Source organism: Lithobates pipiens, unplaced genomic scaffold (genome assembly GCF_037356315.1).
Source record: "Lithobates pipiens isolate NorthernLeopardFrog02 unplaced genomic scaffold, aLitPip1_a1.2 Scaffold_3, whole genome shotgun sequence".
Lineage (NCBI taxonomy): Eukaryota > Metazoa > Chordata > Amphibia > Anura > Ranidae > Lithobates > Lithobates pipiens.
The window spans coordinates 90,675,387-90,701,928 of NW_027507790.1; the positions used below are offsets into that span (position 1 = coordinate 90,675,387).

At 39.4% G+C, this 26,542-nt stretch overlaps 1 protein-coding gene across 1 annotated transcript in view; it reads left to right on the plus strand.

The window, feature by feature from the left end:
* RPH3A (rabphilin 3A) overlaps positions 1-14,764 on the plus strand; it is a 396,706-nt gene extending 381,942 nt beyond the window's left edge. The window contains exon 20 of the mRNA XM_077462038.1: positions 6,282-14,764. Within this exon, the coding sequence (XP_077318164.1) occupies positions 6,282-6,412 (131 nt within the window). The 3' untranslated portion in view covers positions 6,413-14,764. The remainder of the gene's footprint in view (positions 1-6,281) is intronic.
* The last annotated feature ends 11,778 nt before the right edge of the window (positions 14,765-26,542 follow it).

Sequence of the window (26,542 nt, forward strand, 5' to 3'; positions counted from 1 at the left end):
ACGCAGATATAAACACAAACCGAGGCATAATATATCCCCGGGTAGGGATGACATCAAGTGAGTTACACAAATAGAATACAGCAAAAAGAAATATACATATAATCATTTTACAAAAGAACCAAGGCAATAGTGACATTTTATATACACAATATATATATTATGTTTAGAAAGATTAATTATATTAAGGCGTTGACATGAATCAAGTTCTGGAGTAAAACTCTGTTTTTATTTCTTTGTATATGTGACATCATAAGAAGTATGTGAGGAAAAGGGTCATAAAGACCCTATTTGTGTGTTCAGTGACAGGTAAGTGTCATCCGGAGTGTTTGAATTAGAATGGGCATTCCCCGACTGGGGCTCGCCTGAAGGATAGTTGTGGTCAGCTCATTTTTTTTTTTTGTAAAGTTTTATTTATTAACAGTTTTATCAACGCATACAGTACAACACACATGTACCAAAAGCCATCACCGTGGACTTCTCCCAGTTAACTCGGAGTCCGAAGAACATGGCAAATTTGTCAAGCACCCCAAACACCGCCTCCAAAGACAGCCCTGCATCACGCAAGAAAAGAAGAATGTCGTCCGCGTAGAGTGTAATGCATTCCCGGATGCCCCCTACCTCCAACACTCCCACTTCGGGTGACCTCCGTAATGCTATAGCCAAGGGCTCTATCGCGAGTGCAAATAAGAATGGGGATAGCGGTTACCCTTGGCGCGTGCCCCTACCCACTGGAAACTGAGGGGAAACCGAGGTGCCTATCTTTATGGCCGCTTGAGGTTTACCATATAGTAAGGAGATCCAGGTCATGAAGACGTCACCAAAGCCCATGTGTCGTAGAACTGCCAACATATACTGCCAGTCCACAGAATCAAAGGCCTTGGCCATGTCCAGAGACACCACTACCCTAGAACCTGTCCTGTCGTGTTCAATCTGTAAGTGAGCAAACAGTCTGCGAATATTAGTGTCAGCAGATTTTTGAGGTATGAAACCCGTCTGATCTATGTCAACTAAAGTGGTAATGACTTTGGAGAGTCTGGCAGCCAGAACCTTCGTTAAGATTTTTAGATCCTGATTCAACAACGCTATGGGTCTATAGGATGAGTAGGACAAAATGTCCTTGCCCAGCTTCAAAAGAAGAATCACCTGCGCTTCAGCTAAGGAATCAGGGATGCATTTGTGCTTGAGACAGTAGGAGAACAGGGTTTTAAGCCTAGGAACTAGGTCCTCCAAATGCAGCCTATACCATTCAATACTGAAACCACCAGGCCCGGGAGATTTGTGAGGGGGGAAAGCCCTTATAGCTGCTTCAATTTCTTTTTCATTTATGTCAGCCTCCAACACCTCCCTATCCCCTGCAGACAGCACTGGAATCTCAAGGGACGTCAACAGTGCATCCAATTCTTGGGAATCACAGACCGGAATAGGAGCATACAAGGTCTTCTAATACTCCACAAACGTGTCCATAATATCAGTAGGGTTAGTGAGCACATCCCCCTAACATTCCTAATACAGGGTATATTGGTTTGTATTCTCTGTTCTGCCACCAACATTGCCAGCAGTTTACCATTTTTATCCCCTTGTTCAAAAAGGGATTCTGCAGATTTTGTCCTAGAGCAGTGATGGCGAACCTTGGCACCCCAGATGTTTTGAAACTACATTTCCCATGATGCTCAACTACACTGCAGAGTGCATGAGCATCATGGGAAATGTAGTTCCAAAACATCTGGGGTGCCAAGGTTCGCCATCACTGTCCTAGAGGTATGTGTCAAGTCAGCGAAGTGAAGTGCAAGTGTGCGTCTGGCCTCTAATAAGGCCCCATACGTGACATCAGACTGGTTGTTGGCGTGAGCCAGTGCACAAACCCTTTCCCTGTCCTGCAGCTCCTGCTCTTTCTGATTATGAGACCTGCGTGCCTGCTTAATGGCTGAAATATAGTGGCCTCGCATACAGGCCTTAAATGCATCCTATACCACTGTGGGGTCAGCAGACCCTATATTATCATTCCAGTAGTTATTATAATGTGGGGCCACCTGGGACAATACCTCTTCTACCTCCAACCAGCCCGGATTTAATCTCCATGCTCCTCCTTTAAAAACCAAAGGGGGAGCAATGTGTACCGAAAGTGGCGTGTAATCTGAGATGCCCCCTGCTAAATATTTGGCTCCACCCACCAACTGCAACATGGATGCATTAGCAAAAGCCAAATCAATTCTTGAAGAAGATCTATGCGTTTTGGACAAATGAGAATAACATCTAGTGGAGGGATTCTTCCACTGCCATAATTCTGTTAGAGAGGCCGTAGCTGGCCATGCAGAAAGGTCAACTGATGCCACCCTAGATGTATTAGAAGAATCCAACGTAGCAGAGAGTATGGCTATAAAATCCCCCGCTATAATAAGTGGAAGATGCATGTATGGTGCCAATTTACCTAATAGATCATACAAGATCTGTACCTGAAAAGGGGGGGGGGGGTATGTAGACATTAACCAAAACCATCTTGCAAGTACTGAGATCAGCAACAACAATCAGGAACCTGCCTCCCGTGTCTGAGATGACATGATGTATGGTGCAGGGTACCGCTCTACTAATAAGAATAGACACACCCCTAGAATAAGTGGAGCATGTCGCATGTAGCGCCCTGCTTCCATCCAGATGTGTCTCCTGCAGAAACACCACATGCGGAGTGATCGTTTTCAAATATTGGAACATTAAGGCTCTACGAAACTTGTCGTTCAGGCCTCGGATATTCCAAGATACCACATTAATCATGAATCCTGCCATTGTTACCTGTTAGCTCAATAAACATTAAGCAGCACCCCTGCAAGAAGAGGATGAAATACAGTTGGTTATGCTTTTCAGTCATATAACATATCCGTGAAATAACAAGAAAGTTGACATGGAAGGCTGCACATACTAAGTAACCTAACCCCTGACCCCTGTAAACTCCCTGCTGCTGTGTAGCAAACCAAAACAATAGTTACATGCAGCTTTTTAATAAAGGTCAGATGGACCAATGTTCCAAAAAAGGAAAAAATAAAAAACACATAAACAAAAAGTGCAAAAAATCTAACTTGCATAAACATATTGTCCGTGTCCGTAGAGCTCCCCGATGCCTGTCGGCGACCCGTTACTCACCCAAGTGGGCAGCACAAAGGTGTGTCCCTCCTCAGCCCCAGGATTTGTGGGTGTTTCAGTGTAATGGAGGAGCATATAGCCTAGCAGGAGGCCCACTGAGGTGCGGCTAAGAGTCTCCGTGAAACCTAAGTATGAAGGAGAAGTATAGCAATGTCCCAATTCTTCCCCCCCCCCCTACCATGGACATGATAGACCGAGGTATCCCCAACTTTAAATACATAGGTGAGATCTGAGGGGTACTCAAACCGAAACAGGAGCAACGAACCTGATGAAGGGAAACCATAAAAAAAACAGCAGCCTCCGAGGCTGCAACCGGACAGGTAGGCCCAAACAATCATCTCAGAGACAGCAGCTAGGTATCTGCCTCCGCAGGAGAATCGAAAAACTTCACAGAGCCCTCATGCTGGACCCGTAGGCGACTAGGATAGAGCATGGAGTATTTCAAATCCCGTTCCCGTAGCCGTCTTCTGATATCTGTGAAGGTCTTGCGCCGTCTCTGTAGATCTGCCGAGAAGTCAGGATAAAGGTGTACCACCGTATTCTCAAAGGGCAGAGTTGGATGCTTCCGAGCCTCCTGGAGGATGCAGTCCCAGTCCCGATAATTAAGGAATCTCACAAGAAAGGGCCTCGGTGGGGCCCCGGAGGTACCCCGACCCGTTGGTACTCTGTGTGCCCTTTCCACCACGTACGTCGGAGGTACCTCAGTCAAATTGAGAGGAGTCTTAAAGAAGGCCCCCCGCAAATTACGCTGGGCGATCCCCTTCTGCCCCCTCCGGGAGACCCAGGACCCTGACATTATTCCTCTGCAGGCAATTTTCTGCATCGTCAAATTTAGCCACTAGCGTTTGAACAGTGCGCTGCAGGTTATGAATGGTGTCATCATGGCGGGCAGTAATGTCCTCCGTGGCAGAGATTCGCGACTTGGTTTCAGAGAGTCTGCCCCTAAATTTGTCTAGGTCTGCTCTGATGAGATTGCATTCCTCCGCTAGGTGATCAATGCGGACCAACAATGAGGTTCTGCTCTGTTCAATTGCCGCCAAGATAACAGTGGTATCATTTGCTGGCGGAGTCAACAGCGCCTTAAATTGATTCAGAATGTTACTGGGGCAAGGCGCAGGCTGAGGTGGGGCCTTCTTAGTTGCAGATTTACTTTTTGAGGGCATGAGCAAACAGACCGACAATGTGCAGGGTGAAATTTAAAGCAATAGGGTGTTCCCCTTTAAGAGTTCACAGCAGAGAAGCACAGTCACATACGGAGAGAACAAGGACTCCTAGCTGGCCACCTCTTCACCTATCCAAGTCACTGCTTGATGGTACTGGTTTCTGGCCCCAGAGTTAGCACTCACCTCCCCTCCTGGCAAGGTATGATGGCTCCATAGGCCTCAAAATGGCGGCCACGGATGGCAGCATCCAGACTATCTCGCTGTCACTCCTCTCATCAGCTCCTCCACAGATGCCGCCTCGACCACGCCCGCACTCCGCGGCCCTCCACTCCACGATTGCAGCACTTTAGAGCGGTCGTCCGGAGGCTTCACAGGCCTTCACAGGCCTCAAGATGGCGGGCGGCCGCGCCAGGCTAAGTAGGCCGCAACCGGGTGCTCCTGTATGGAGGCGCCTTGCCCCACAATAACCGGCTCCTCCGGTGCCACCGATGTTCTGAGGAAGAAAGGGGAACTCCACAGGCTCTCCAGGACTTCGAACAGGGAGGATGGCAGAGGATTATTTGAAAGGATGAGCGGAGCTCTGCAGCGGCACGTCCTCCCTGGTTCACATCCGGATACTCCCCCGTCAGCTCATATTTTACCTGGTGCCTGGTTGAGAGGATAGACTGAGAGTGGTTTTGTCTGAGGAAGTGAAGTGAAAGATGGAGAAGGTAGATCTACTGTGCGTTTTTTAGGAGAACGTGCATAGGAACCATCACTGTGAGGACATTGCTTGTTTTTCCGTGATGTTTTTTCCATCCAAATCTGCAGCAACTCCCACCCCCCCGGCCATGCTGTGAGGATGACAATGGTGGCCACATGGGTTTATAACTGGAAGGGCGATTGTGATGGGGGCTGTAGTTGCAAAAGGGTATGCAATGTAAAGGGGGGGCTGTGATGTGAGGGGGAGGAGCTGTGATGTGAAGGGGGTCTGTTATCTAAGGGATCATTCACACCAGAACACGGTTCGGGAAACCCACGTTCCGTGCTCACTTTCTGTACTGCGTTCCTAATGACACCCCAAAAGCAGGTCATAAATGCTGCGTGTTTGCCTGCACTGAATCGTATTGTACCCCAGTACCATGTAATTCGGTGCAGTGTGTTTTTGAAAAGTAGTGCATGCACTACTTACTGTGCAAACAACATTTAGAAACATGACTGTTTCAAGACCTTATTAGTAATACACAAAACACAATCTACCTTTCATCTATTCTCATTTATCATGACTTCAATGACAGGTTAATTATTGCCTTGGTAATGCATGAATGCAATTTGATTGCACTGCATCAGCGTGTACAATCAGACAGAAAAGATAACTGATAACCTTATAATTTTGTTAATCAAAGCATAATTTCCACATAACAATTGCACATAACAAGTTTGTCATCAAAATATGAGCTTGGGTTCATTGCCATTAATACTATTGATTAAATACTTTGGATAAATGAAAATGGTCAAAAATACATGCTGAAAATCTGTTTATTTTCTTCATTGCATAGCTGAGCCAAAAAAAAATGGTGACTTGAAGTATAGGAAGAATGGGATCAAGCTCAGCCTTCCGTGCTACACTAGATGTGTTTTTTTTATTACTGTATTTTCCCCTTTCGGGAGGGCTTCCTTCCATTTCCTGCTCTGTCAAACAGCTATAAAATAGACAAGACTTAAGGAAACATCTTACTGGGCATACAGACAGTAGTAAAATGTCAATAGAAGTTTTAACCCACTGATATCCAAAATATGGACTTTTTGTACTTACCGTGTGGCCCAGTATCTAGTAATAGCATTGATCTGCTATCAGCTGCTATCAGCTAGTCCTTCGTTTTAATATAAATCCTGTATAAACTCTTCTCTACAGTGTTTGATTTTGCTTTGTGGTAAGCTTTAACACATTTCTATTATCTGACAGTTTTATATCAAGTTATTATGTCTGGATTCTCCCTGTAGGTGGCTGTCAGCTGGGCATCAATGCCAAAGGAGAGCGCTTGAAACACTGGTATGAGTGCCTGAAGAATAAAGATAAGAAGATTGAGCGCTGGCATGTTCTACAGAATGAAAACCATGTATCAAGTGATTAAATGACAGCTGCCGTGTTCCCCAAACGTTCACGCTCTGTACCAACTCACTGTAAACTTTTTATGTCTTGTCTTCCAAAGCATTCACACTTTTGGCTTTTAGAGATAGAGAAAATATAGTTGCTCCTAGTATATTCTTTATTAGATATAAATACAGCTTTTTTTGTTTGCCTTCAGAACAAATGCTGATAGATGAATTTTAATGATACATGTGTTTGTTTCTCAGCCTTCTTTTTAATGCTTACCAATCATGTTAATTGGCACTCACTTAGAAAATTACAGCAAAGGAATTTGGATAAGTTGCTTATTGGCTTAATAGCTTATTGGCTTAATAGCTATTGGCCTGAAAACTAAATAGATGCAGTTCTGCATCTAATATGTGGCTATGGGAAACAGCACTATTCCTTTGCTTCTGTTTTTATATATGAGCCCCTTTGCTCTACAGCTAACTGTGAAAAAAGCGCAGCTTATCAGATGTTTGCATTCCCTTTCTAAGCACTGCTTGGGCAATGACAGTTTACAGTGCCATGCAAGTGGTTGTTATGGGCAGCACCACACTTTCTGCCCAGTTACCTGTGGAGCATGTTTTCAAAATGTCCATCATAGTTACAACAAAATCCACTTATATTACCACCGCTGACTGGCAATCTGATATAATATATATTTAGACTGAACTTTTTAAAAAAAATCTTTACTAAGGCACAAAGTATTTGCGCATTGATTTATGGTAAATACACTTCTTGTCTGGAAAAACAGTTATTGTTTATCCGACAGGCTTGGGTTTCCACCATATATTACATTCTACAAAATAACTATTTCAGAGCACAAAACAAAAATGTCTATATTTTCGAAGGTTTACACACCTACTGACTTCTAGAAGATTAAATATCGTAAATAAAACTGTATGCTATAACCGTATAAACATGATAAAATTAAGACATTTTCCAGTACACCTTGATAATCACATATTTCAAAAACCAGAAAACTCAAAATTCAATGCTGTGTTTTTCCATGTTGCTGATGTGTTTTTTAGACTAAATATTTAAATCCAGTTAAGGGGGTTTCCCACTTTGAAAACGTGGATATGTGAGTCAGACCAGTGACAGTCCTTGTAGAACAAAGGGTTGTCCCTGCCTTGCCTCTGGTTTGTTATGTTCCCATGTTTTCTACCGCCATTCTATTATAAAACAATCACATTACATTTAGTAATAGTACATTGAATGTGATATCATTTGTTCTCCACAAGTATTTAAACTAGTGGTCCTCAACCTTTTTTTGTGTCAAAACACTTTCATGACTTTCCTGGCATAACAGAAATGTCATAGTATGTCTTTTAAAACTTTGTTTTCTTAGTGACAATATCTTTATTAACAAAAGAACCCAAGTGTTCTAAGTACATAATGTAAAAATACTAATAGAAAAAAATCCCCTATAAAGTTATTTTAGTATTAAATGGGTTTTGTGCTCACTTATGTGACTGCTGACCACAAGCTTTGGGTTTGTGGATCTTCAGTGGACAATGGACCAGTGGCTGAGAAAAGAAAAAAAACTGTTCCATAATAAGAGACATAACACCTTGAGGTTGATTTACTAAAACTGCAGAGTGCAAGATCTGGTGCAGCTGTGCCAATTAGCTACCAATTTTTAGCTGATTGGTCTCTATGCAGAACAGCACCAGATTTTGCACTCTTCAGTTTTATGAAATCCTCCCATAGTCTTTTATAGGAATACCATAATATGTGAATATTTTGCCTATTTTTAGAAACAGTGAGAAACCCCCTTTAAGTTGCTAATGTAATGTATCTCATTCTTGAATTTAAAGCAAACCTATAATTTTATACTTTTTGCTGGGATGGATAAATAAAGTATAATGGCTGATATACCTTTTAAGTAGAAAATATTTTTCCAGGTTCCTTCCCTTACTGATCACATGACCAAGGATGTAAATCTTTCATCAAATGTCTAGGAGAGATCATGTAACTTGCTTTGTAGGCAGCCTGGATTAATGTTTTCTGCTGGAAATGTTATTATTTTGGCATTTAGGTTGCTTTTTTACTTTAACCCAGCACAATATCATTTTAGTATAGGCCAATTTTAAATTGGCTGTGGTAGCTTACTGATAAATATAATTATTCCTTAACAAAGACACATTAAAGTCTAATCAAATTCGTTGTGAAAATTACTGAAAGACATTTAGAATACAGTGAAACAGTAAGTACTGCATTGATTTTTGTTAAAAGGGTTTCAGGGCCCCTAAAATAGCATGTAACTCTCATGTAGCCTGCACTTGAGGACCTCTGAATTCTGTGTCAGAGCTACATAGCTGCAATCAGCAAAGCTCAGGCTCCTTGATGATTGCTATGCCACAGTTCTTACAGGGAGGGGGGGGGGGGGGCGTAGGATCTCTAAGGAGAGAATGCCATCCTCACATGGAGAGCAGTGATCCCCATTTGCAGATTAAGACCCCTTTCACACTGAAGGGGTGTTTTAAGATGTTTTAAGGAGTTTTAGTGATAAGAATAGGACATGTAAAGTGCCTGAAAAGTGCCTCTCAAGCATCCCAATGTGAAAGCCTGAGTGCTTTTACACTGGGGCGGTGCGCTTGCAGGACCAAAAAAAAATTCCTTCAAGCAGCGTCTTTGGGGTGGTGTGGGAGCAGTGTATACATCACTCCTAAACCGCCCCTGCCATTGAAATCAATAGGCAGCTCTGCCAAAGCGCCTGCAAAGTGCTTTGGCAGCGGCGCTTTGCGGATAGTTTTAACCCTTTCCCCAGCTGCCAGCTGGGTTAAAAGCGCCCCGCTAGTTGCCAAAAAGCACCGCTATAACAGTGGTAAAGCACTGCTAAAACTAGCGGCACTTTACCACTAACGCGACCCATGTCTCAGTGTGAAAGGGCTCTAAGCGGAGGGATATGCTATTTTAGAGGTGCTAGAACTTCTTTAACATACAAACTGTGGTAAGACATATAATATCATTTAATTGCATGCTAAAAGTCTTTCCATAATTTTAACATAGACCTCATTTGAATGTGAGTGTCCAACTCAAAATTTGATTTATTATGTTTGAAACCTGTCTTTATCAAATATAACATTTGTATTTTTATATGAACCTCCTTTTGGTTCTGGGAACAGTCTGTGTTAGGATAGACATTTTTCGGGATCATTTCTAAAGGGACACAATAATAGCACATGTAAAATGATAAAATTATTACATTTAAATCTGCTAAAATATATATTAGACTGTAGTCATTTTAGTCTAGAGAGTAAATCTTAAAATGATTGACCTGTAGTAGCAGTATTTTCGGACCAATATTTTTACAATTTATAATAGATAGTATTCTATAGAGTGAACAGTTCTAATCATTCCAAAATAAAGTTAAAGGGTTAGTCTACCCAAAACTAAGATTTTCATTTTTGGTAGATTCTGGTTAGAGGATTATATAACCTACCAGCGTCAAAACTGAAATATCAGCTTGATGGACTGCCCCTTTAAATAATTTGTAACTTTAAAGATTATTTCATGTATTCCTAGTGATTGGTGCAATATAACCTGTAATGTTGTTTAACTCATATATGTGACATTTTACAGTTATATGGTGTTTGGTAACACAGAGATAAGATATTCCGTTTTTATTTAAATAATGTGTATGTTTAAAGCGAAAAGATAGCAGAAATACATAGTAAACTCCTCATTATTTGTGTATATGTTGAGATACATTTAGGGTAGCAATACTATTTTTTACCCTGTGATTGAATAATACAGGTGTCATACCGCTTCCACTGTAACCAACAGCAACTAGATACTGTATTTATTGCCAGACTTCAGACTTTAATTTAGACAGCTTGCTGTTTTCAATGCATATAGTTTTATCAGTATTATTTTATGAAAGTTAAGTAACAAAAACTGATAAGGCCATGATTTATCTGAGAATGGCATATCTGTTACTATGAAATTCTCAGAAATTACGACTATAACTCCATGTTTCCTTTTCCTTACTTGTAAATATTTGAAAAGACATGAACAGTAAGTCCTGTCTATAAGCAGGTTACTAGGCTGATGTCAAATCAAAGTATAATTTGGTTTTGTTTGTATTTTGTCAGTGGCTAACTGTGGCTATTGGTGGTGGGGGCAACAGTTTCTAGACTCTAAACGCTGAATGGTACCCAAAATGTAAACCCTTGTGGTACACAAACCACTGGTGTTCTTCAATATCTTTTCAGAGCAACAGTTGCCACAGGTTTTTACTATGCCAAATAAGGTTACATTATCATGCCAACCTAAATGTCATCACAACCTCATCTGGAGGAGTGTCTACTAGTGCCAAGCCAATGTCTACTGGTTCAAACCAGCATACCATAGTAGTGATGAGACATAAGAACTTATGAATTTCAGGTTTGTTTTTCATTAAAATGTTAGTCCCCCAATACTGATATTTTAGATATGTATGGACTGAATCTCCCACTGACTTACTGTATCTGTCAAGAACTCAAGCAGCAGTTTTCCTGAAGGTCCCATTTTTGTCACTTCTGCATTAGGTCTTATTGTTTCCATTCACCGCCCTGTACATTTATTATAAAAAAAAATCAACATTAATAAAGCAGTGAATGTGACACTTACCAAACTGTGACTGCAGGTGAATTATTGCTGAATTTTAAAACACATTTATCATGAGGATTTGCCTACAGTGAATATTTGGTGAATTTCACATTTAATGCTTTTTAAATATACCCCACAGAGTGGGCCTGCTGTGCCATGGTCATGGCAGGTGGAGAAAACTTAAATGAGGTCACCTGTCTTCAGTGTCCTTGACAGGTATAAGAAGCTGTGATTTGATCTGTGGGCATCTACTGAAATATTAGTTTTGAATGACTTAATATTAGCTTTTGAACATGAACACTATTATGAAATAGCAATCTCACTTCCTGTTTTTTCTTTGAAGCAGCTATATACATTCCTCCCAACTTTTTGCGATAGGAACAAGGAACACCTATTATCAAAAATATGTATGCACAGTACACACCCTGACCACGCCCCCTTGAAGGAGAATTATCCCCCCAAAAAAATGATTAATTAAACCCACAAGTGCGTTTTTTTAACCACTATTATTCCTTTACTCTGGCTTTTAAAATGTACCAACAGCAATTTAGAAAATGGATGAAAGGTTGAGCACTGGGAAACTGGGACTTTGTTCTAAATCAGAGACAGTTGGGAGCTATGATATATGCAATGCTGCTTGTTCTGTTTTCTGCATGAAGCTTTAGCACTTAAGAATTTTCTTGACTTTGTACTTAAAACCTAGCTATCTACTTTCCTACTTAGACCTGGGCCTTTCTGCTTGTAAGTAGTTACAGAAGCACAATGTTTAGAAAAAACTTTAATCTTTCATTATTGCCAACTTGTGCATGCTTCTATCTTCTTCTACAGAAATGTGTCTATATACGAGCAGATAATTTTATTCCAGAGGAAGTTATCTTAGCCTATTTTACTGGGTACGAGCGAGCCTTTATGAATATAATTGTTTGCATTCTCATACTCTAATCTATTCTGATTGGTCCTCTTTGTACTGTTTAGACTTTAATACACAGTCCATCTGAAAAGAACACCTGTTTTACTTGAGGACTTTTCTTACTTTTTTTATCAACAGAAGTAGATCTCTGTAATGTAATATGTTTACCATAAAGGTGCACGAGCAGTTTTTTTTCTTCAGTATCTTTATTTTCATGCCAGGGCCTTGCTTGACTTGCTGAAGCTGTGTGAGGATATTATGAAGTGTGCACTACTGTGTTTGTCACATTTAGATTTACATATATAGATCTAGAGAAAACCTTTATGTTCAAAATATGAGTTGCCATATTCACTCAGTGTTCAAAGACTAAATTAGTTATTGTCATCAACGTATCAAATACTTAATGAAGGAAACCCATGCAGTTACAAAAAGTTTAGTATGTTGAGACTTACAGCAGTAGAACAAATGCTGACCTAAATACGATCATATCATTTTTCACGTATCGAGATGGAACCTGATTGATCACTATAGGCAACCAGTCCACTTTTTTTACAATTGTTTTAAATAGGCAGCATATCTTTTGGCATATCCAGAAAATTATTTTTTGCCTACAGATCTAATCTGTTTGACTATTTAAAGACCTAGGCCAGTGATGGCAAACCTTGGCACCCCAGATGTTTTCAAACTACATTTCCCATGATGCTTATGCACTCTACAGTGTAGTTGAGCATTATGGGAAATGTAGTTCCAAAACATCTGGGGTGGCAAGGTTCGCCATCACTGACCTAGGCCCATTAACTTTCATGAGCTACATTTTATCAGTTCAGTTGTATTGAGAGAAACTGGTTAGCTAGTATTGCCAAAGGTACTTCTTGAACTGGTTCAGCATGGAACTGGATAGGTGCCTATGGACGCAACTCTTCAAAAATTGTTTTTGTTCTGAACATCATAAATTTAAAATATATTTTTTTTCAGATCTCAGCCTTGATCAGTGATCAGTAGTGCTGAGAAATACTGGGTGTACTTCTCAGCACTACTACCTTCCCATCAAGGCTGAGATCTGAAAAAATATATATTTATAATTTATTTTTAACTTACAATGTCCAGAACAAAAAAAATATTTTTAATCAGGTAAATATAAAATATTTCAAATTAATATTTCAAAATTACCACTTTCAAGCAACAGATGGAGCTCACAATGGAGCATGAGTGAAGTAATCACCCCATTTGTAGTCCAGCTCTCCAACATAAAGTCCATACCTTGGTGTGAACATAGAGTTGAAGGAATTGTCTCCAGGAATCTAACAATACACTCTTGGTCCACTGATCGGGGTGCCATGCTTTGCAGGTTCCTATGCAAAAAAAATAAAAAAATAAACATAAATGCACATTTTTCTTCCTGCTAAGATATGTGCAATTTTTATTTTTCTGTAAAAAGTGGAAATAGCCTTCAAGTCCCACCTGGCTGAATCAGAGGAGGTACTTAACCAGGTAATCAATCATATAGTCTGCCTGAAAGTAAAAAGACACTGCTAGGCTTTTTCATTAGACAGTCCAGCTCTTAATTAGAATTAAAACATTAGTTTGTAAACTTATAAAAAATAGCTACAAAAAATGTATTATCAGTATAATAATGATTATAAATTGTGTATTAGGCTGTGCACAATGGTCTTTACTTTTCATGCATGCTGATAAGGAGACATGTTTGACCTTTACCTGACTGCAGCTCATACTGCCACCTTACCTTACATCTTCACAGTACTGAAATGGAAGTTCTGGCTAAACACTGTTCCTGCAATGCAGTTTATCACTGCTGTAGACTAAAATGATCTGCATTCAGTTAGAGATTGAAGACAACTCACTATAGGGTCCTAGTAATATCAGTGCTGCATAATGCAATTTCAGTAAGTTATGAAATGTGGAAACCACACTAATTTTAGGATACATTTTATTTAAGTGCTGTTAATTTTAAAATAAATAAGATGCTTCCGTTTGCATACAGTTTCAATTTAAACACTGAAGCGTCATCTTCAGAAAATGTCTTTACTGCACTTTACATACCAAGGGCGCATGCTGTCCAGTTTTGATGCGTTCTAATGTGATCAGTCTGTTAATGTATGATAAAAGTGGGGTTGAGGCTTCTGTTGAAAGCCTACAACTTAACAAGACTTTTGTGCTATCCTCCTGAATTTATGTTTCATTGTTGGTATTTTGTAAGTCTTCAAAATCCCTATTTGTGACATCAATAGGACATCTGGATAATGGCATTGTAATGAAACATTTTTCTGTCAAACAATATATTGTAAAAATAAAGTTATCCATTCATATGAATAAGTAGATCGTCAAAGGTCACAAAAAAACTGCATTAATAATACTGTAATCGGAGACTTCACTGTTACAGCCTGTCACAGTAATGCTGGTAGTGAAAGGTTAGTATTTTAGCAACCTTGTTTTTTTTTCCAGACAATCAGCGTTTTAAACAAACTAACAGTTTCCTGGTTACAAGACTTCTTTCCCAGACAAGCCGTGCTTAGAACAATTTAGTCATCTTCACTTTGTGTGTTTATCCTTTTTTATTCTTCAAATGCGCCATTGTCAGGCACATGAGCCGAGCAAAATTTGTTTTCCTTTGTAAATAACGCATGCAGATATGGACTGAAATGGCGCAGAGACTTGTATGCTAATGTTTGCATTTAAAAAAGCATGATGTAACTATAAAATAAACATTGTCAGACTTAAAGCTGATGTTACCCACAATCTAGATTAAAAATGTCTTCCTCTGCATGCTACTAGCACACATTGATCTCCTTATGTGATGTGTCAAATAAAGAAAACAATCAAAATAAAGTGGTCTCGCTTTTTTTTTTAACACTTTGTTAAATCGTTGTGGTACCTCAGACCCTAAAACAAGCTAAAAGTGACAGTAAACTCTGGTTCTATTTAAGTAAGTATCCGTTTATACTTGCTTCAAAACATGGCTTCAGACACGCTTTTTTAATGCTCTCTGAATGCCAGTCAAAGCGCCTGTCACTAAATAAAATGGTTAGCTTACAGTCCTGCTTACACCTTGCTTTGCTTAAAAAATTACACCAGACTCCTCCATAGAAGTCTATGACAAAGCTCGCTTGAAGCACCTGAAGCTTTTGAGAGGCTTTAATTCAGCTTTTTTTTAAGAAATTGAGATTTACACGCGCACACCGTCACCTGCCAAGCTTAATTAATGCACCACCGAAGCACCACCAAAGCATCATTGAAGCACTACCAAAGCATCTCAGAAGCATCAAAACACACCTTGCATTTGCTTTGCTTCAAAAGTATATCCCGTGTCACTTTAGTAGTGCTTCAAATCGTCTTCAAAGCCTCCATAGAAGTCTATGACAACGCTTGCTTGAAGCACCTGAAGCTTTTGAGAGGCTTTTATTCAGCTTTAGCTTCACTTTGTTTTGGCGAAATTGCAGGTATGAGATATCAACACACACACAGGGCATCTGCCAAGCTTCAGGAAAGGTAGAATATAGGGCCTTTAAATAGAGGATGTGTATGCATATGTATTGTTTAATGTCACTTTAAAGGCACTCCTGTAATTTGAATGAAGGGGCAAACTGCTGCAGGTAAGGAATACAAACAGCTGAAGGTACCAGTACACTTCTTCAGCAACCCCTTAACTTTCTTGAATGTTGGGCTATTCTGACAGACAGATCTCTGCCCACACAGATTTCTGTTGGTGCATCATTGTAATGGGCAGTCTCACTGGCCAGTAGAAATCTACAAAAGGTAGGAAGAGGGATAGTTAAGATTTATGTATAGTTATTAAAGCTTTGTCTGTCAGAATGGCCTGAGATTTGACCTTGTGCGGGTGCAGATACAGGTGCCTGGACATCATACCTGCAGCAATTTCCAGAGACCACCAAAATCTTTTTTTTTCAGTTTTTGGTAGAGGCTGGGAAGCTGAACTACCTGACAGTTTCTTAAACCTCTTTAGAGCTCCAATAGTAGTCCCTGTGTACCTACTGGATCACGTGTTAATTTTTAAAATTAACAATGGAACAGGGAAAAAACTAACAGAGAACCACAAGTTCAGAAAAAAAAGTAAAGTAATCCTCAACCGAGGGAGCCTGAAGGTTATCTTTGCTAATCTAACCATATAATAGTTCTAGTTCCCTGGCTATCAAGATGGTCCATTGCCTTTAGTTTTCTCTATTAAGAATGCACTTTAGTAGCTATAGAATTTTTTTTAACAGCGCTACAAAAAAATGAATATAAAATATGAAAACTATATATAAATATATATACAAAAAATATACTTGTGCTAGAAATTGACCTGTAACTAAAAATAGCAATAAAGATCATCAGAACAATTAATCAACCCTACTAAAATGAAAATATAAATGAGTGTTATACAGTTGAAAAAAGGAAATCATCATTATTATGTGACAAAAATGTGAAAATAAAAAAAAAATATTAATAAAAAAAGGAAAAGCTGAATCGTTCCACCATGACACAGTCCAAGTTCATAAACCAGTGTTCAAAACTGGAGGAGTTGACATGTTGATGTCACTGCATACCAGTGTTCGAGTGAATGGGCGTCCATGCTTTAGGCGGCCGACTATTTTTGCTGTTTTATATTTCAACACTGTAAGTGTACTTTTAACCTTTTAATAAAAGTTGTCCATATGGAATTATGCTATGTTGGGGCTTTCTCTTCTGGGTTCCATATGAAATTCATATTTGAGCTCCCGGATTAAGAGGGCACTGCAGAGTATCAGGAATCATTCCCCCTGTGAGAGTTTTAGCCTGGCTCCAGGATACAGGTCCAGATTGCTGATATTTGGTGCAATTTGAGATAAAGGCCCTGACTGGGATGTAGGTCACAAGCTGGCTAAGCTTGCTATTTGGTAAGCTCGCATTTCACATGGTGGTCACAGTTTTGGTTGCGGTGGTGGTCTTTCACGGAATCAACATTAATTCAATTCAGTTTTGAACACTGGTTTACGGACTTGGACTGTGTCACGTTGGAAGGATTCAGCTTTTCCTTTATTTATTAATATATATTTTTTATTAATGTTTTTTTTATTTTCACGTTTTTGTCACATATAATATTCATGATTTCCTTTTTTCAACTGTATAACACTCACTTATATTTTCATAATATTGGGGTTGACTAATTGTTTGGGTAATCTTTATTGCTATTTTTAGTTACAGGTCAATTTCTAGCACAATTATATTTTTGCATATATATTTATATATTTTTTTCTAGCGCTGATACATTTTTTTCTATTTTGTTATTGTGTGTGTATCTCACTCTTAGTAGCTGCTTTTTTAATTTATTTATACATAGCGTGGTATTTCACCTCTTTTTGACTTTAGTAGCTATGCCTTCACTTTGATTATCTTGATATTTGTTTAGGGTTGTTGACTCCAAAACTATTATAATATAGCTAAACATTTTATTTTTATATTCAAAAGGAGTGGTGAAGGTAGCCTTTCTCAGTTTTTTTCCTGTCTATGTCCCTGTAATAGAGATTCCCCCTCTCTAATGGTACTAGTGCCATGGAATGAAAGTGAGGGTAAATCCAAAATGTTAAGCTGCCACTGGAATAGAGGAGAAATCTTCCAATTAAGTGCCAAGTTTCTAAGAGGGAATGTTCCTCACATTTAAAAGATATCCTATTACCTCTTGTTGAGTCTACAGGACAGGAAGCAAAGGGAAACATCCCCAATGAGACACAAATGAGGAAAAAAAACCTACTCCATCAAAAATGAAAAAAAGAAAAAAACAAGTTTTGGCTTTTACTTTAAAGCTGGAGACAGCCAGACAATCAGCGTTTTCAGAAAATGGTAAGCCTACATATTTTTGTCAGCACAGGTTTCCTTTGACGAATCCAAGACCCCCAAAGCTGTATTCACTGATCATGCTGCTTTAGGCATATATGGATCTTTATGTCTTTGTTTGAGATGCTCTCTACTTTTGTTAAATTCTTATTGAAAAATGTACAATTGAAGTACCCTGTTTCACCTGAAAATCTATGATTGGTCTATACAGTCCATCTATTATTATTCAGTAGAGAAACTGAAGGTATGAAACAACATTTTCACAGACTGCGGATGTTCAATCGATTTTCTAATTTTTAACATTACTTTTCAACATTCATTCAATTTCAAATTGCCATTCATTTACAACTGCAGTAGCAAAAACAATGGAAGTGTATGGTTTTTGTTTTGGAGCACTTTTTAAATGGTTTGAAATATTTTTTTTTCCCTTTTGAAATAAAAGGGTTATTATGTGAATAAAAGCTGACCACTGTAGACATCTCTTTGAGTGTTTAAATGGTTTGTCTCAACCTTCTTACTTCCACTTTTGCCGAACAGGTTGTCCTGTTAAAGGAAGTAAAAAGAGAATAACAGACTTGCTGGTTGGATTAACAGGTAATAAAATGGTGGCTGTCAAGGGAAGGGGGGGGGGGGGGTAGAGGTGTAATGGGGGCTAAGAGTCTCAGAAAATAAAACGCTAACAACAGTCTGCATCATATATGTCATTTTTTATTTTGCCCATAGTTATGATTTAAGGCTGCTAAGTCATAGGGTGTTAGATCATTCCTAAACTTTAACAGTTCACTGCTCCATAGTGCCACTAGAGCTGCCTGAAGTTCCTATGCAATTACAGTTCCACCTGAAATGCATGTGATGCACCTGTTCTGAGGAAATGGTGCATAGCCTGAAAAGTGTTATATGGTGTTTTCCCCTAATTACGACAAATTGCATGGCTTTTGCTAATTGTCTGTTCCACCAATAACATGGCATTTGTGGGTATTTTTTTCCCATAACCTCTTCCTGTGCAAAAAATCAACTCTCTAGTTTTTGCATAGCCTTACCCCCAAAAAGGTAATGCTTGTGCCTAGCAAACACACGCAAACATTTATACAGTTGCTTACAAACTGAAATATGACAGATTACAAAAGTATTGTTTAATTCATAATCCTGGGAAAAAAATATTCTAAACACATGCTAATACAATGTAGCCATACAGTCAAAAGAACCCATAGTGATGGTGGGATCAACACATTTCACCCATATTGGGCTTCTACAGGATCCACTTGAGGTTCACGTAGTATATTAACTGGTAAGTAAATAATACATAATTAAATATATTATATATACCTATATAACAACATTGAAAAAAAACAAGAAAAAAAAAACATTATACTACAAATCAACAAAAAAAAACAGCACCCGCAAGCAGGAGAAAGAAAAAGGGGGGGAGAACAAGGTATATGAATGACTCGGGAAGTGGCAAAAAAAAATAGACAAACTGGGGGGACAAAGACAAAAGGCATACATGCTACCTGGACATTCACCTCAGAAATGCTGATATAGCATAAAATGGATACAAAAGCTGATTTGTCATAGTAATAGTACTAGAAATGATATCTGAGAGAGAGATTTATAAACAACATATATACATAGAAGGGGTATAGTCAATGTGTGTCAGTAAAAAAATTCAACAAAAGAGCGGGAGAGGCAGAAGGGGAACAAAAACCAGTATGCATGTGACCAACCTACCAGAAGGTATTATTCTAATGGCATTTATGACTGGCTATAAAGGATGCCCATCCCTGGGACCAGTGGAACAAAGTAGCATGATAAGAGAAGAAACATGATCAAAATCTAAAAATACCATGGGTCAACCTATGGATCAATATCTGTATATACTGTATATAAAGAGAGGGAAAAATAAAAAACACACAAAAGTGGTCCAGTGTCATAGAAAAAATTGTGAATAGAAATTGAATGCAAACAAATCCCAAGTTCCACATACCCACAAGCAGCATATAGAGGCTCATCTGTATTTATGACGGCATTAAAGCCGCAGGACATGGTTAGCTGCAGGCAATCTACAGTGTGCAAGTGCATGCTGTACAATCTTCAAAAATCTGTGATAAAAAATGGTTCCTTATGGGAAGTCACCGTAGAGAAAGCCACTGCTGGCCAAAGAAAAGATAAATTCTGCATATCTTTAAAGTTACTAACGACAACCAGAATGCACCAGGTGGTAAAAAGTTGAAGCACCATCTTGACATGGAGGGAGTATACTGGTGTGAGGTTGCTTTGTTGTCTCTGGACCTTGATAGATTGTGATTATGGATGAACCGAACACCTCCCGGTTCGGTTCGCAGCAGAACATGCGAACATGCAAAAAATTTGTTTTGAACACAAGAAAACAGTTAAAGTCTATGGGACACGAAAGTGAAAAATCAAAAGTACTAATTTTAAGGGTTAATATGCAAGTTATTTTCATAAAAAGTGTTTGGGGACCTGGGTCCTGACCTGTTTTTTTTTTGCATGTATCAATGCAAAAAAAAGTTTTAAAAACGGTAATTTTTTCGGGAGCAGTGATTTTAATAATGCTTAAAGTGAAACAATAAAAGTGAAATATTCCTTTAAATTTTGTACCTGCGGGTTGTCTATAGTATGCCTGTAAAGTGGCACATTTTTTCCCGTGTTTAGAACAGTCACTGCACAAAATGACATTTCTAAAGGAAAAAGGTACTTTAACCCCTTTCCGCTGAGCGTACGCAAATGTGCGTACTCGGCTTCCGGGGGGTATACTGGGATGATGCCTGCACCTGCAGGCATCATCCCGGTACCGTTTTTTAGAGCGGGCGATTGGCTTTCCAGCCATAGCAACCGATGCAGCTAAAAGCCGCTTGGCTGTTATGCCGGAGGAGCGGGAGGGGACGCCCCCTCCTCCCGCCACCTCCCGCCGCTCTTACCAGTGCTCCCGCTCAATCGGGAGCACCGATCTCACATCCGCCGCTTCCAGCGGCTAGGGAGGGACTGGAATGATGCCGTAAGTGGCGTCATTCAAGTCTCCTAATTGTAAACACAGAAGTGACGCCATGACGTCACTTCCTGTTTACTCGGCTGCCAATGGCGCCGGATTTTAAAAAATATACAGTATTCAGAATCGCCGTTTTCGGTGATCTGAATACTTTGAAGTGTAAAGGAGGGGTACCCCGATCCCTCCATAAAGAGTACCTGTCACCACCTATTACTGTCACAAGGGATGTTTACTCTCCTTGTGACAGCAATAAAAGTGATCAATTTTTTTTTTAACAATTTATTAATTAAAAAATTAATAAAATAAATAAGACATTTTTCTTTTTAAAGCACCCCCCCCCCCGTCGCAGTGAGCTCGCGCAGCAAAGAAAACGCATACGGAAGTCGCTCCCGCATATGTAAACGGTGTTCAAATCACAAATGTGAAGTATTGCCGCGATCATTAGAGCGAGAGCAATAATTCTAGCACTAGACCTCCTCTGTAACTCTAACCTGGTAACCAGAAAAAAAATTTAAAGAGTCGCCTATTGAGATTTTTAGGTACCATAGTTTGTCGTCATTCCACGAGTGCGTGCAATTATAAAGTGTGACATGTTTGGTATCTATTTACTCGACGTAACATTATCTTTCACATTATGCAAAAAAATTGGGCTAATTTTATTGTTTAGTTTTCTTTAAAATTCATGAAAATGTCCCTTTCCCCAAAAAGTTGCGTTTAAAACACAGCTGCGCAAATACCGCGTGACATAAAATATTGCAACAATCACTGTTTTATTCTCTAGAGTCTCTGCTAAAAAAATATATATAATGTTTGGGGGTTCTAAGTAATTTTCTAGCAAAAAATATGGATTTTAGCTTGTAAACACCAAATGTCAAAAATAGGCGTAATCATGAAAGAGTTAAAAGTACCCGCGGCTATAATGAATTGCCGGGTCTTGGCAATACAGATAAAAGTCATTGAAAAAAACGGCGTGGGACATTTTTATTTTTTAATAAAGGACTTTTCCCAAGATGTGTCTTGTAGTTTTTTTTAACATTTTGACACTTTGTTTGTGAAATGGTAGGGGCACAATGTACCCATTACCATTTCAAACGGGGGGGGGGGGGGCGGGATCTGGTGGTCCCCTTGTTAAAGGGGGCCTCCAGATTCCGATAAGCCCCCAACCTGCAGACCCACCGGGCAAGGGTTGTGGGGATGAGGCCCTTGTCCCCATCAACACGGGGACAAGGTGCTTTGGGGGGCTAACCCAAAGCACCCTCCCCATGTTGAGGTTATGTGGCCTGGTACGGTTCAGGAGGGGGGGTGCTCTCTCAAGCCCCCTCTTTTCCTGTGGCCTGCCAAGTTGTGTGCTTGGATAAGGGTCTGGTATGGATTTTTGGGGGGACCCCACTGCATTTTAAAAAAAAATTGCCATGGGGTTCCCCTTAAAATCCATACCAGACCTGACGGGTCTGGTATGGATTTTGATGGGGACTCCACGCCATTTTTTTTCAAAATTTGGTGCAGGGTTACTCTTATTATCCTAGTATGGAATTTGGAGGGGACCTCCACGCATTTTTTTTTAAAATTTTGGTCGGGGGTCAAACGAATATTTCACTTTTATTGTTTCACTAATTAAAATCATTGCTCCTGAAAAAACTGCCATTTTTAAAACTTTTTTTTGCATTGATACATGTCCCCTGGGGCAGGACCCAGTTCTCCAAACACTTTTTATGCCAATACCTTGCATATAAGCCTTTAAAATTACCACTTTTGATTTCTCCCATAGACAATTCATTATAGCTGCGAGTAGTTTTAAATAAATGTTTTTCTTTAGAAATGTCATTTTGTGCAGGGACTGTTCTAAACACGGGGAAAATGCTTTACAGGCATACTATAGACACCCTCCAGGTATGAAATTTAAAGGAATATTTCACTTTCATTGTTTCACTTTAAACATTAATAAAATCACTGCTCCAGAAAAAATTGCAGTTTTTAAAACTTTTTTTTGCATTGATACATGTCCCCTGGGACAGAACCCAGGTCCCCAAAACGTTTTATGACAATACCAAGCATATAAGCCTTTAAAATTAGCACTTTAGATTACTCCCATAGACTTTTAAATGGTGTTCCGCGGCTTTCGAATTTGCCGTGAACACCCCAAATTGTTCGCTATTCAGCCAACAGACAAACACCCGATGTTCGAGTCAAACTTACGCTTGACTCGAACATCAGGCTCATCCCTAATTGTGATTAGGGATGAGCTTTAGACCAACTCCATTCCCCAAATAATTTTGTTGCCCTGCATTGGACTCTTCCCTGTTCTGGCATGTAATGATGACATTTGTGATTGATAAGGATCTACATCCCTGGACAATGTGGTTGACAATGGATTTATATCATAGGAATTGTCACCAGGAGTTGTAGATGAGGGAGAAGATGACAATGAAATGATAGAACTAGTAGGGGTAGCTTGTAAGAAGAATTCTGTTAAGGTGCTCTGCTTTGTAATTTTCTTTTTTCGTCATAAACTTCATAATAACATTGCATACGCTCCTTCACCTGCCGTTCCACTTTAGAGAACCTTTCAACATTCGGGTCCAAATGCTCTCATTGTAATAAATCTGCATTCACTTTTGAGAACACGCCAGCTAACCCCCTGACTGTGAACGTCTTTTGTACTTCTTCCATTGTTTCCTCATTTTCTTCCTCTTCCTGTTCTAAGTGTTGCTGTGCTTCCAACTCTATATCTGTCAATTTAACATCTAAGTCAAGCACGTTAGCAAGTTGCACACTTTTTTGATTTATAACTTCAACATCTGTTTCAAACCCTTCGCTATTGTTTACAAAATGCTTTAACCACTTAAGGACCGCTTAACGTTGATGTACGTCGGCAGAATGGCATGGCTGGGCACAAGCACGTACTTGTACGTTGCTGTTTAATGCCCAGCCGGCGGCGTGCTCCCGACCAGGTCCTGTGCTCTGTGGCCGTGGCCGCGGGACCAGCGGACCCGATCGCCGCTGGTGTCCCGCGATCGAGTCACAGAGCTGAAGAACGAGGAGAGGTCTGTGTAAACAAACCTCTCCCCGTGCTTCCCTGTGTGGCTGTCACCGATCGTCTCTTCCCTTTTATAGGGAAAGACGATCAGTGACGTCACATGCCAGGCCATGCCCCCTACAATAAAAAAAACACATAACATCATACATAACACCTACACTGCCCCCTAGTGGTTAACTCCTTCACTGCCAGTGTAATTTACACAGGAATCAGTGCATTTAAATAGCACTGATTGCTGTATAAATGACAATGGTTCCAAAAATGTGTCAACATTTTTCAATGTGTCCGCCATAATGCCGCAGTCACAATAAAAATCGCAGATCACCGCCATTACTAGTACAAAAAAAAATATTAATAAAAATGCTATAAAACTATCCCCTATTTTGTAAACACTATAACTTTTGCACAAACCAATCAATAATCGCTAATTGAGATTTTTTTTTTACCAAAAATATGTAGAAGAATACGTATCAGCCTAAACTGAGGAAAAAGCATTTTTTATATATTTTTTGGGGATATTTATTATAGCAAAAAGTAAAAAATATTGCATTTTTTTCAAAATTGTCGCTCTGTATAGGTGATCAAATACCACCAAAAGAAATCTCTATTTGTGAGGAAAAAAAGGACATCAATTTTGTTTGGGAACCACGTCGCACGCGCAATTGTCAGTTAAAGCGACGCAGTGCCGAATCGCAAAAAGGGGCTTAGTCCTTTGGCTGAAAATTGGTCCGGGGCTTAAGTGGTTAAGCATGTTTTTACATATACCCTGCATACACTTTTCTGTTACTCCCTCTCAAGCTAATGCAATATTTTTTATGCAGTGTAAAAAGTAAGCTTTCCAAAAATCATAAAGGGTAACTTCATCATTTTCAATTGTTGAAACAATTGAAAAGGTAGGAAAAGGTGGTGTGCAAATAGCAGGCCTTGAATGTTGCGATTGCACCCTATTCCCATGGGTTGTAGGATAGCAGTTGTGTTTTTAGGCAGATACACTACCTTTATGTCTGGATGTAGGTCAACAAGATGCTGGGGGTGACCTGGGGCATTATCAAGCAAGAGGATCATTTTAAAGGGAACACCCTTTTGCTGACATTAATGCTTGACCAAGGTTATAAAACAGTTGATGACCAGTCATCAAATGAAGCTTGTGTCATCCACGCTTTGTTATTTGCACAATAATAAAAAGGCAGTGTGTGCTTACTAACCTGCTTCAATGCATGTGGGTTCTGTGAGCGATAGATGAGGAGAGGCTTTAACTTGAACCCAGCACCATTTCCTCCTAACAACGTGACCCTGTCTTTAAAAGCCTTAAAACCAGGCATTGTTTTATCTTCTTTGTGTATGTTGGATCTTTCAGGCATTTTTTTCCAAAGAAGTCCAGTTTCATCCACATGAAATATCTGCTCCGGACAGTGCCACCTTTTCGATGATTTTATCAAATTCAACCACAAAATTTTCAGCTGCTTCCACAGCTGCACTTGCAGCCTCCCCACTGATACTCCAATTATAGAGGTTGAATCTCCCACAAAACCTTTGAAACCATCCATTGCTTTCTGTAAATGTTTCAGTTGATTCTTCTCCTTTTTACACTTTCAAATTCTCAAAAATACTGCGTGCTTTGGTTTGAATCAATAAAAGACTCATTGGCATTCTTTTTTCTATTTGGTCGTCAATCCCTACTTCCAGCACTTTCTCCATTTCATGAATGAGGAATTTCCGCTGCCTAGTTATAATGTCTTTGAGAAAGAGGAAAAGTCTGAATACTGTCCCCTGAACATGAAACACCTCCATCCCTAAATTACATAGAAAAGAAGCAACGGTCGCCCATGGGACTTTAAATGAAGTGTTCATGCTGATCAGAGGGTAAACAAGTATGAGTAATAAAGTAACAACGTTTATTTAATTGGTAACAATGGCATCCAACACAGAACATGAGCATGGGTGGCAGGTAAAACAGCAACATAACAAAATAGTCCACTAGGCATATCCATAATAATATATTGTCACAGATTATTAGTAGATTCAAATATGCATGATGCATCTCTAACCTGACGTGTTTCGCAAGCTTTCCTCGCATCTTCAGGGGCTGATGTGCATATCTAATAACATATTTTAGCAATAACATAACATATTTGTTATGATAACATATCTGTAACAAAAAATAGAATATATATTGGAGTATAACTTATGAGTTGGACACGAGCATGAGGCCTGAACTGATCATCCCATACTTACTTGTCAGACAGTTGGCCTCAAAGGCTGATCCCAAATAAGGGTCCCCTGGGAGCTGAATGGACGGAGACCACAGCATGGAGGATCGAGGCCAGGCACAGGGCAGGCACGGCAAAGATTTAGAAGAGAAGGTGTGAACCCAAACTTCTCCCATAGACTTGCAAGGCATACTCACTATGTAAAATGTATATTAATATAGGTATGAATATCTAAAATAGCAATGTCCTAAAAGTATAAGGGCGTACTTACTATATAAAATGTATATTAGTATAGGTATGTATATCTGAAATAACAATGTCCTAAAAGTATAAGATTATGTACACAGTACAAGATGTTCAGAGGTGTCCTGCAAAGCATGAGAGGAAGATGGTGTGAGGAAATATTTTTTTTTTCTTTAATAATGATAAAAATAATAAAAAAAGGAATATAATGTGAATGAAATGCTATAAGGTGTGTGTATGGTAATAAGTTAGTGTACTAGTGATATAATAATATATATGTATACAAAGTATAACAA